The sequence below is a fragment of the Euwallacea similis genome, chromosome 9, assembly GCF_039881205.1.
Source record: "Euwallacea similis isolate ESF13 chromosome 9, ESF131.1, whole genome shotgun sequence".
In the NCBI taxonomy this organism is placed as follows: domain Eukaryota; kingdom Metazoa; phylum Arthropoda; class Insecta; order Coleoptera; family Curculionidae; genus Euwallacea; species Euwallacea similis.
Window position 1 is genome coordinate 2,174,726 of NC_089617.1, and position 11,595 is coordinate 2,186,320.

Genomic DNA, 11,595 nt, shown 5'->3' on the forward strand with positions numbered 1-11,595 from the left:
TTTTTAATTTTTAATTGTGTTGGAGATGTTTTATAAGCCTATAGTTTACATTATCTACATGGCTTGTCAATTATGCTGGGAACAGTTCAGGCAACTCATTTGTCTACTACGAAAACAGACATCTTTCAATTATTTTAAAATTTTGTTTTGTTTATATTTCAATTATCGTTAAATTACCTTCTAAAAAAACGGACTTAGTACGTTTTACCACCGGAGAATTCCTTAAACCATGATATAACTAGTTAACCTTCACTATGGCTTCTTCGCAAGATGCCTGGTACCTGTCCCTTTTGGGGCTTGCTGAATACTTCAGGGCCTCCAGTCCTCCCATGATAAAACACTGCATCCAATGCCTTCAAGCAGTGTTCAATTTTAAACCGCCTCAAAGGGTGGAAGCTCGAACACATCTGCAACTAGGCAATATTTTACTAAGCCACACGAAAAACATGGATTTGGCCAAGAACCATTTAGAACAGGCGGTCAGTTCAGGTTAGTGTAATAGAGTTTCAGTGTGGAATTGTGTTGTATTGCAGTGGATGCTGTCTCAGTCAATTTCTTCTTTTGACGATGTGAAGTTTGAGGCTGCCAGTATCTTGGCAGAGCTGCTTGAGCAGCAAGAAAACTTAAGGCAGAATCAGATCTCTGTAGCTAAGTCAATTCTACGGAAAGCAATTGAGCTGTCTCAGCATAATGTTTATTGGCATTGTCGATTGATTTTTCAGTTAGCTGTAAGTTACACTGAACTTCTTATTTGTGCTCAAAATCCTATATTTGATTAAATAAAAGTTTTTCTTAAGCAAATGCATGCAACTGAAAAAGACTATGCAGTAGCCACTAGTTTACTAGGAGTTGGAGTTGATTATGCCCACATCTCCAATGCATACTACACTAGAATACTGTTCCTCCTTAGTAAAGGAATGGTAAGGCTTGCAATAAATACAATTACAAAACTCTTATAAAATAAAATCTACAATTTTAGCTTCTTTTAATTGACAAAAAACAACAAGAAGTGCAACCAGTGCTCAATCAAGCAGGTCATTTGATTGAAACTTGGACAGGAGCAGCATATCAGCGGGAATATTTGAAGGTGTATTTTTTGGTGCTGCAAGTTTGTCATTATTTAATGGGAGGCCAAGTGAAGGGGGTCAAACCATGCTTAAAACAGCTACAGCAGAGCATTCAAGCCATAATGCAGGCCGATGATACATTTACAGGCCCCAATCAGGGTGATATGTTCCTGTGGATGCCTAAAGAGCATTTGTATGTCCTTGTTTATCTCTTGACAGTCATGCACAGTATGCAAGCAGGATATATGGAAAAAGCCCAAAAGTATACAGACAAGGCTTTAATGCATATTGAAAAACTTAAGAGTATGTTTCAAGTGTGGAATTGTTCGAATTTTCTTTTTCTTTTTTTAAGTAGTTTTAGACAACAAGCCAATCCTCTCAGTGTTCCAGCTGATGCTGCTTGAACATATAATCATGTGCAGATTGGTGATGGGAACTAAAGCACAGGCATTGCAGGAAATTAGTTCTGCTGTTGCACTGTGTAAGAAGAATCCAAGGTTAATGGAGACACACAGTCCTCAGTTACATACACTGCTTGGGTTGTACTCAATGAGCATGGATTGTATGCCACAGGCAGAGGCTCAGTTTTTAGCAGCCTTGAATGTAAGTGAATTTCTAAATAATGATGTTCCTGAATAATGTCTCAAACTTGTATTTAACTTATTTTATCTTTTACTGTTAAATTGAACATGACCACATTTGAGACCTGATTTACCAGTAATTCATTTTTTTGAAGAAATTGTTACCGATTTTATTGTGAGGATTCTTAAAAAATATTGATGATCGAATTTGAAATACCATATACATCCATCATCTCTCACTGTTTCTACACTAAATTAAATACTTATAGACGTCTCAGGAAAGGGAATTATGGACTTTCGCCAATCTAAACTTGGCAATTGTGTACCTGCGCGGCAACCGCGAAAACGATTTCACCGCTCTCTTTGATCGTATCAACCCCGAAAGCCTCCCTTCGCAGTCTCATAGCCTGAAAGCGGCCGCCTACTACGTCCAAGGCCTCCAGGCATTTTTTCAGGGGCGCTACAATGAGGCCAAGTAAGTCTGCACTTTCAGCGACTCTATTAAAGTCAAATTTGTGCATTATTTCAGGCGATTTTTGAGGGAGACCTTAAAAATGGCTAACGCGGAGGATTTAAACCGGCTGACTTCGGGGTCTTTGGTGTTGTTGGGGCACATCTTCTTGTCATTGGGGAATAGTAGGGAGAGTATGAACATGGTGACGCCTGCTATGCAGCTTGCCAGTAAAATACCGGATGTTCACGTACAGCTTTGGGCCTCGGCCATACTCAAGGGTGAGTACTCTATTTTGTTGTGCCTTTTTTTCGAGCATATGTATAATTTTGGATATATAATTGAATAAGTGAAAAGTAAAAGCCAGAGTTGAACTGACAGTCAGTCAGTGGCGAATCCTCAAGCCAGGGGGATTGACAAAAAACTGACATTATATACCAGTAGCATGTCTCAGCTACCCTTGATTAGTTAGTTGAAATCATCTGTAATTTCTTGTAACACGGTGGACATTCATCAGCTATATTTGGAGTTGAAGATCAACGTCATATCTGTATATTACTTCAGATTTGCACCGAATATGTGGGGATACGCCGCGGGAAAATGAGGCCTATCAGCGGCATTTGCATTTTTCGAATGGGCTGCGCACTGATCATTTTAACGCTTCGAAGCTGCCCCAACATTGCCTCATTTACTGGACAAAAGGGGATTTACCTTTTTAATGATTTTATTATTAGATATGACGTATTATATTGTTACATGATAGGATTTTTAATATACAGAATTATATTAATTTTATTCTGAAAATTTAACGTTGTTTTAGGTGCCATCTTTTTTTCCAATGTAAACTTTACCGTCATCTTATAATTAAAAAGATGTTCGTTTGTTTCCTCTTTTACAATTGCAATGATTATTGGTCGCATTAGCAGTCCAGTCAGGGTGCAACTCAATGATGGATGTAGGGTTAAGTAGAGCTCGGAGCAAACAACATTCATATCGGCCTCATTCAGTATGCAGTACGTTATTAGCACATCACTATGTTTTAGGGCGCAGTTATTTTCCAAGATTATTTGTCCCGTTCATTTTTTGGCCTTGGTTATTGCCTAAAAATTACATCCGGTATGTACCTACGGGGATTAATCCCCCCAGCTGTAATTAAATGCAACTTTTTTATATTTCTTCCTTAGTTGAGAATTGTCTTCTGTACGTCCTTGTTTTTACTCAATCAAAATATATTTCTTTCAAATCACAAAGAACTCTTACAGAGTTTGATGTACAGTGAGTCATTGACTAATCATACTTTCCACGCCAATGATTTTCTATTTACACGCACATCTGAAGGTTTCCGTGAAAAATATTTTCAACTCCAATGAATTTCAGTGTAGATATTTCTTTGATAACATTGAATAAACGGTAAAATTAGCATTCTATTCAGTTGCTAGAAAGTGGCGTAGAGCGGTAAACGAATTTTTTCCTTAGCCTTTTCCCCTTTTTAACCCCTTTCGGTACGACCCTGGAGATTAATGATTACAAGATTTCAATACTCATGAATACCCGTGGTGTTATTTTGTGCCTCCTCAGAGTCTTCTCGACTTTTACCAATTTGGAGTGGCAACTTTCGCCAATTTTAAATTAAATGTCATTATTACCAGCCCTCGTTGCTTCGGATTTTGCTCACCAGATATCACGTTCATCTATCTGAGTTCTTTGTACGTAAACAATGTAGAATGTCATGTAAACAAAGTTTTAAAGTTATTGCTGATATGTTGAAATGGAGAAACTTGATGAATTAGCCCATTTTTGGACAAGCGACGGCCATTTAAAAAAGCTATGCATTCGCGCAACGCCACCAAAGTCATAAATATAAATGGCGCGCACTAAACTAGCTCGTTTCTGATGGCAATTCGGTAATTACACGTTGCAAACTTCGGAAAATACGGCATAACGCAAACTTTTGTTCGAAAACGGGAAATAGTTCGCTATTAACTCGGACGCGGCTAATGAATTTGTGAAATTTACATACTGAAGTCCGTTTTACCCTCGCATTGAGCTCAACGCCCAGTTTTCAGGCATCAACGTAACTTTATTATTTAAGCTTGGCTCGGTAAAACTTACTCTGCTCAGTCACTCTAAAGGTGGCGCTACTCCAATCATCAACCTTACCATCCCGCTCAAGAGATGGCGCAGTGCTACTAAAACAATCACTCCTCAAAAAGTCGAATCTTTTTGGGGAGTTGCTCTAAGCCCCAATTTTTCCCCAAACTTGAATCCGCAGGTTAAAGTTACCCAATTTAAAGCAACCGGTCTCGCGGAATAACTTTCTCATTACAGACTGCCGCCTCGCCGGCAAATTCTCTACGGAACATTTATTGTCTGAAAGTTACAGGAGTTTTAACTCAATCGCGGGCCAGCGTTCAAAAAAGACTACTTACAACTTTAAAGCCGCTAAAAACTTCTATTGCATATGCGAGACTAGTTTCCAAACTGGAAATCTTTTTGCCAACTCTGGAGTTTCGCTTAGCTTTAGACGGGAGCTTAGTCAGTTTGTGTGGAAACGGATATGATGGAGAAAAATCCACACTGAGTAGGGAATTTAAAAGCAAAAAGGATTCCTCTGATTGCTCAGTAGGTACTGAAACTCCAAGGTATTTCTTGAAACCTCCAAAACCGCAAATGCACCCCGCGCTCACATTTCGGACAATAAAATCCTTTATCCTCCATAATTTTGCCCCTCGATGTCTGCGGGATAAAAAGACCTTTATCGCCTGTGCATGACAAGGGTAAATTTTATTAAGGCGCCCTGAAAATTCATGCTGGGGACGCATAAATATAAAATCCGTTCACGGTGTATTATGTCTACGCTAGTGGATTCTCATCATATTCTATACAAGCCATAAAGCTAAAACGTTTGCATATTTTAAAAGTTAAAAATGCATTTTTGCTGTGAAATCTACTTTGATAGTGCAATAGATTCCATGTGAACTCAAAACTTTTCAAGTGACCCCTGATGAATAAATCAGCTGAGACCACACTCACACCGGGCGTTAAATTCCGAACTTACCTTCCATGCTCGGAGCAACTAGAATACTGAAACAATTTTATGGTGGATGTAAAGTCGTTTTATCACCAATCAATAGGCCGCAGATGGAATTGATAGGTGGCTACAGATATGTCACGAAGACAGCACACTCACTCTCGTTGTGTAATTTCTTAATGCGCGCTAAGTTACAGCGACTATACTAAGTGCATGATTTTTGAATGTCATTTGCAACTCAAATTTAGTGCACTATTTCCGAACTCACCTCTGACCTTCAGAGCATGCAGAGAATATGAACAATTCCGTGTTTCAAGAAAGCAAAAGACAAATTTTATTACGTGTTTATTACGTATATTTTCTACATTTGCTTGTCATCTCCAGAGGAAGCAGAACACATGAACAATCCTCGGTTTCAGGAAGACATAAAAAATAAATTTTATTACGTCTTGACGGTATATAAATTTCGATTTATCACCCTTCGATAGGTCGACGGTTCGGTGCAAATGGAATTAATGATTGGCCCTTTTTGCCGTGGCTAAAAACCAGAGAACAAAAAGGACGTCCCGTATCGGGGCGGAAGGTCCGAAACCGTATTGATCTTTCATAATTCCAAATTATGCTCTCGACGAGTTCGGAGCAAAAAGTTGACGGCTGATTTATCGGTGTGGTTTCTCGAACATAGGTCGATGCAGGACAAAAAGTTGTATTGGTTTATACTCCTTTCACATGCCGAAAATGTAGAGGCGAAACATTGAGCCGGGGGATACACACGCTCTTAGAGTACTCGGATTGTGTACGCGTCAATGCGCACACTCCGTTATTTATTTATGGCTCTGGTTGGGAAAGCGCGATCTCTTCTTCGTCTTCTTTTTTTTTAAGTTAGGTTCGGTTAGTAGCTCTCGGTGTAGTGTGCATTTAGAATTTCTTGAGGTGAATTTTCATTTTTAAGGAGACCATATTGGGTCCAACATCACACATTGAATTGTGGCAATTTCCATTACTTTCACCTTGCCGCTTTCTCTCCTCTACAAATTCAGTTATTAACTTTGCTATGTGTTCTCTTCATAAAACCAATTTCCAGAGTTGAAATTAGATTTCCCGTTAGTACGTTTTAGTGAGCAGGCAAATTCGGCATCCTGGCGCATATGAGACAATCAAATATATAAACCTACTTCCTGTTTGTAGAACGGTTCTAATAAAAGTCTTAATTCGATCCGTTCCCCTTCTTGCAATTCGAGCAAAACGGCCGAATTTGAAGGAATTATTTAATAAGGCCAATTAAATAAAACATCGAAAGGCATCAGACAAACATGGCTCCCTAGGCAAGTTTCAAAAGTTCAGGCTTTAGCTTTTAATTTACGATCATCTTGTATAATACTGTTGGCGAACTTTTCTCGTAATTCGGCGATGGGGGATAATTATTGGGGTTAAGTGAAAGGCCAGAAAGTTCAGTCATCATTTTCTTCTTTTCCTTTAATGGCTAAAAACCTCTATTCGAGCCATCAAGAAGAAGAGCAATTAAGGTCAGTTCTCTTTGGTGTGACTGTGTTTTAAATCTGGGCCTTGATTCTATAGGAACAGGCGAGAATGGGAAGGACATTTTTGGAGACATTGATTGGTCGAAAACAATCAAAATTTTCCTATTCGCTCTTACACGTGTCTTCAGAATAAGGAGTGCGGGAAGAGTTTGGGCTAGGAAGGAGTAAGCCCTTATTGGAGCCAAGAAAAAGGAAAAAGTTCAGGTAGCTTACATTCGGTGTGAATGTATTTCACCTCCGCTGTATAATTTCTGTATTTACCCTGCATATCGCATTGGGGTGCGTTCACCGAAGCATTTTAGGTGCAGTATGTGTGCCTCAGGAGTTGTTCGTTATCAATTCGAATCGATTTGTTTTCGTACTGCAGGCAATTAAATTTAAATGCAAGTTATACCCAAACGAGTTCGCTTCTGTTTTTCCGAATTTGCGTTTGTTTCGCAATTGCCGGGTCTGCACATAAACCCGGAAAACTGTCCCCTAACCGTAGAATGATTAATCGCCTGACAAATAAAATAACGTTATTTGCGAGCAGTTTCGATTAGCGAGTTATTTGAAGTGTTTTGATAAATTAATTTTTTTATTGAGGGGATTTATATGCTCTCAGTTCCAATAAAAACTTTAAGCAATTATATTGCCTTTTGACCTTATAAATATCTACCGTGGAAAGTTTCAGTTATTGCCCAGTTTTCTTTCTAGACAGTTAACCACTTCTAGCGGAAAACATTTTCTATAATATATCGCGCAAGTTCCGGAATATTGCAACGTGTTTGCGAAAATGTCTGCAGCAGTGGTTAAGATTTTAGTAGTTTGTTAAATAGTTCAGCGAGATCATAGATGTGAAGCGGAGCGTTTAGAGCATGTGGCAGAGCAAATAATAACCTATTTTTAGTTCAGAGTATCCAGTGAGTATTCCCCTTCTTTTTGTGGCGTTGATGACTTGTCAAAATTCTCTTGTCATGGGCTTCAGTACTGTCAGGGATACGTTCAGTTTCACCCTCTGGAGAACATCACCAGATTCCCAGGTTACACTGAGTGCCAGTTACCTACAACTCATTACAGAAAAAAAATGTCTCAAATGATACAACTTTATTGATACGTAATAATAATCATAAAAACACTTTACATAAGTACCAATGCATAAAAATCTTTATAGATCTAACACAAAACCAAAACTACGCACATAAACCAATCACTGGCACTTGCAACTGTGCACCACCATCCCTTTGTAGTTCTTCAAAACTGTGTTAAACTCCCCCTTGAATAAGACCGACAAGTGCGAAGTTTCCATAGGGGCACAGGCGGGTTTGGGTATCAAGTCGGGGAACGTCACCTGCATTAAGCTCTGCACCAAGGCGTGATTCGTACCTGAATTCTTAATGGGGAAGTCGCAGTTGCCCTTGCAATAGCCCGTGGTATAGGTTTTTGGGGCTATGACGAAATCGTGCCAGCCCAGCTCCTTGAAGTTGACTTTTAGTTTGTGAACAGAGCATTTTTCATCGCTGCTGAACAGCATCTCCTCGAAAGAAAGGGGCTTGGATATAGGCAGCATGATGTGGCGGGGAATTCTTCTGTGGAGGTCGTTGGGGGCGCGTAGAAACGCTACAATGAAGGGCTCGTTTTCTTTGTGCGGGCACTGAAAAACTATCCCTAGAGTCGCCGGATGGATCTCATCATCTTGGACGTCTAGCAGCTGCGCTGTTACGAAGAGAGCTTCAGTTTCAGTGCGGTTTTTCAGCCACGTTCTGTATGTGCGGGTCATATCGATGGATAACCAACCGGTGTAACTTGTACTGCTCGATTTTTCATTAATCTTCTTCATGAATTTATGCGAGTTCTTCATAGGGCCTTTCCTGTATTGTCGATAAACTGACAATGTGAACGCCCTCATAGTGTTGGGAATGCCTTTTTGGTAAATCTTCAGCTCGGCCCCTATAGCTTTAGAATCATCCGGAATTTCCTTCATAGAAAACAACAGCTTTTGCTTTTGCCCCACCGAATTTGCCTTTTTGCTTAAAGAGTTCATGGACACGATCTCATCACTGATTCCTGCCGTCACAATTTCATCATCCCTCAATCGGCTATGATAGTAAGAGTAACGTTTCGGTCTATTGACGCTCTCCTCAGCCTCTGTGCTTAAGATGTTGTACAAATCCAGCATAAACCTGGTGCTGTACTTCATTTTTTTGGGGAAACTGAATGGCTTTAACGTGGTTTCTCCGAACATTTCCAGGTCAATTAAGGATTGGTAGTTTTTAGCGACTGTGAGGATTGTGGGTTTAGGGCAGACTGGATATGTGTCTGTTAGCGCCAAGGGCAGGGCCAGAAGGATGATCACGGGGGTTACGGCAGGCATTTTGGAGCCTGAAAGTGTGGAATTTTTGTAATTTCGCATGTCTAGAATGCGGTTTTAAAGCAGAACTCACCTTTGGTCAGAACAATGACGGCTATATTTGGCACATTCTCACTGAGACAAAAATTAAAATTTTTACTTGAGATTTGGAATAAAATCTCGGTCAATTTGCTGCGATGTTTATTTTCAGGTGGATTCTCAGGGTCCGGTAAAAAGTGGCCTTTTTAAGGTTCTACGGTTCTTATCTGCATGGGACGATAAATTCCACTAGCGTGGACAATAATATTGTTGCTCTATAGATACATAATTAAGTTTTCCTAGAACTACCTGAGAAGGCGCACTGAAAAATTAAATTAAAAGTAGCAATTAAATATTAGTATGATAAATTTAATTTGACGATTAAACAATAAAATGATAAAATTTTGTATTAATCTGATTAAAGCGACAATCTTCGCCATTGTCGGAGATGCTTAGGTACTATAATTCACTTGAAATTAACTTTCATTGATATCTTCTTCTAGGGGCTGCAAGTTCCTAAATATACCCCTAACAGTTAAGCTGCTAAATATACTTCTGAGCATGATCATCAGATGGATGGATTTTTCGTCGCATTTAGGTGCCTAGAATATGTAGTTCTACGTATTTAAGGCGATATTTGCAGAACCACCTGGTATAACTGTGCCCCAGTTCCGAATATCTAAATTGAACAAAAAACCAAAAAAAACAAAACAATTTCCTGCTGAAAGCGGATAATCAGAAAACAAATCCCCGGCACAGATACACCTCTATAAATTTAATTTGACCTTTATCCCAGGTTATATGTATATTCATGTTGCCCAGTCAGCAATCAGCAATCTGAATACAAAGCGTTCATATTTTTTGTGGATTTAGTCCGAAATTGGATTTTCAAGAATTAGGCAAAAACACAAATTGAAACACTTTATTACGAATTTAATTTGTTGGAGAAGAACGCCCGTAGGCGGCAAACAGATGCGGTGTGTAATAGCTGCGTCTGAGCCCAAATACGGGACTTTGAACTTTGTCCTATAAAGCAGCATTCAAACTAGTTAAATTTCCAATATAATGACCCTTTGGTTTGTGGAATTTCGGTTATTTATGGCTTTCGTTCGATTTCGCTTCTCTCTGGAAACCTCAACCACTACATTAGCTACGCACACATGTAACAGCGGGAATAATACGCTCGGTATTCAGGAAACGCGAAGCCCGAACGATGAATATTCACGTATAACGTTTAAATTGGTTAGATGTATTAACATTCCTTCCGCTTCCTTCAGCTGTAAGTGGTGATTATGGGGTGACATATTCCTGGAAATCCGCTTTGCGTTTAAAACGCGTACATTACTCACGTCGTGGGGTCCTCAGCGTGCATTAAGTAGAAGGAAGAAAGGGCGTGGGAAAATGAAAAATTACGAGTCTTGAAGACGGCGGTGCCGGTTAGTTGGGGTTCTTGGAAAATCCTGGCACTATTATGCCAGAAAATATAAATAAATGCGGGCAACGATGCAAGCGGCGCGGGTTCTTACACAATATGGAATGTAATTTGCCGACAAAGGGCCTTTTCGGGGGTTTTCTGAACTCGGGCGACAAAACACAAATGGCTTTTGTGCTTTGCCTGCGAACGGTAAAAAGGAAAACTCCTTTTTATTTGGTTTTTTTTTTGACATTCCTTCCGGCTCCCGGAATGGAGAAACGAGTGCTAAAGTCTCACGCGATTAGAGCGAAGCACTGCAAGTCTAGCCATTTCTGTGAATCTAAACGTTCGTCTCTCAAAACATCTCCACCGTTCTTTAGCTCCCAGGGCAGGTTCAGCAGGCAAATTAGTCCAATAGAGTGATAAAACAGCAACGTATAAAATTCATCATAAAAGGGGAAGGCGCCCCCGTTTACTCCTAAAATTTGAACTCCGATGGTTCCAGGATTTGCGCACCAGTTGCCCCTGAAATACCTCAATTAAACGAAAGTAATGGATATTTGCATGTGCCTTTAGAAACTAGCTACGCCACTGATTTACTTTTTCAATTATCCTTAATTAACCTATGAACCTAACGAAACTTACAAGGTAATGCATGAAGGGACAGGGCAGTACCAAATATAAACCTTAAAAAGGGCAGTTTCAGCACCAACCACTTAAGTTGGAACGTATTATTTTCGAAAATTCATATGTGTTTTTACAACTTGCTGCGCCACTGCCTTTTTTATTTTTTGCGCCTCAAGCGTCTTTAACGTTTTCTGATAGTTACAGGGTGATTTAGGGAAGGACAGGGCCGTATTTAGCGCCATTCTCAGTAGATATTTGCCAAAATTTAGTGAAAATCGAATTTAAAGATTACTACTTCCACGAAAATGCTAGAAAGACGCCGAAATAGATATGTACACAACCTCAAGAGCAATTTTACCGGCTTTTTCCACCACATGTCTGTATCCTTTGATCGCCCAATTAGAGAAGATGTGGCAGGCCGAAATGAACTGCGAACAAACATTACATAACACCAACAAAAAGGCCGAATGGCTCGCTTATGGTGGTTACCCGATGCATTAGCTCTGCCATCATCA

General features: G+C 39.7%; 2 protein-coding genes across 2 annotated transcripts; one reads left to right on the forward strand and one right to left on the reverse strand.

Annotated features, from left to right (window-relative positions):
* Window positions 1–99: 99 nt before the first annotated feature.
* Window positions 100–2,870, forward strand: Mau2 (Mau2 sister chromatid cohesion factor). The gene is made up of 8 exons (XM_066393616.1): window positions 100–479; window positions 534–728; window positions 798–920; window positions 980–1,370; window positions 1,423–1,670; window positions 1,918–2,123; window positions 2,178–2,380; window positions 2,664–2,870. The coding sequence occupies exons 1-8, from the start codon at window positions 255–257 to the stop codon at window positions 2,816–2,818; spliced, it is 1,746 nt and encodes a 581-aa protein (XP_066249713.1). The 5' UTR covers window positions 100–254; the 3' UTR covers window positions 2,819–2,870.
* A 4,885-nt stretch (window positions 2,871–7,755) lies between these two features.
* On the reverse strand, window positions 7,756–9,244 carry LOC136411163 (bone morphogenetic protein 7-like). The gene is made up of 2 exons (XM_066393634.1): window positions 9,095–9,244; window positions 7,756–9,032 (listed from the first exon to the last, which is right to left on the reverse strand). The coding sequence occupies exon 2, from the start codon at window positions 9,022–9,024 to the stop codon at window positions 7,861–7,863; it is 1,164 nt and encodes a 387-aa protein (XP_066249731.1). The 5' UTR covers window positions 9,025–9,032; window positions 9,095–9,244; the 3' UTR covers window positions 7,756–7,860.
* Window positions 9,245–11,595: the final 2,351 nt, after the last annotated feature.

Bases quoted from the DNA above. Each gene is read 5' to 3' on its own strand.
- Mau2 (XM_066393616.1), top strand. From the start codon at position 255: ATGGCTTCTTCGCAAGATGCCTGGTACCTGTCCCTTTTGGGGCTTGCT. The intron at 729-797 runs GTAAGTTACACT...GTTTTTCTTAAG, and splicing joins GATTGATTTTTCAGTTAGCT to CAAATGCATGCAACTGAAAA. The intron at 1,371-1,422 runs GTATGTTTCAAG...TTTTTTAAGTAG, and splicing joins GCATATTGAAAAACTTAAGA to TTTTAGACAACAAGCCAATC.
- LOC136411163 (XM_066393634.1), bottom strand. From the start codon at position 9,024: ATGCCTGCCGTAACCCCCGTGATCATCCTTCTGGCCCTGCCCTTGGCG.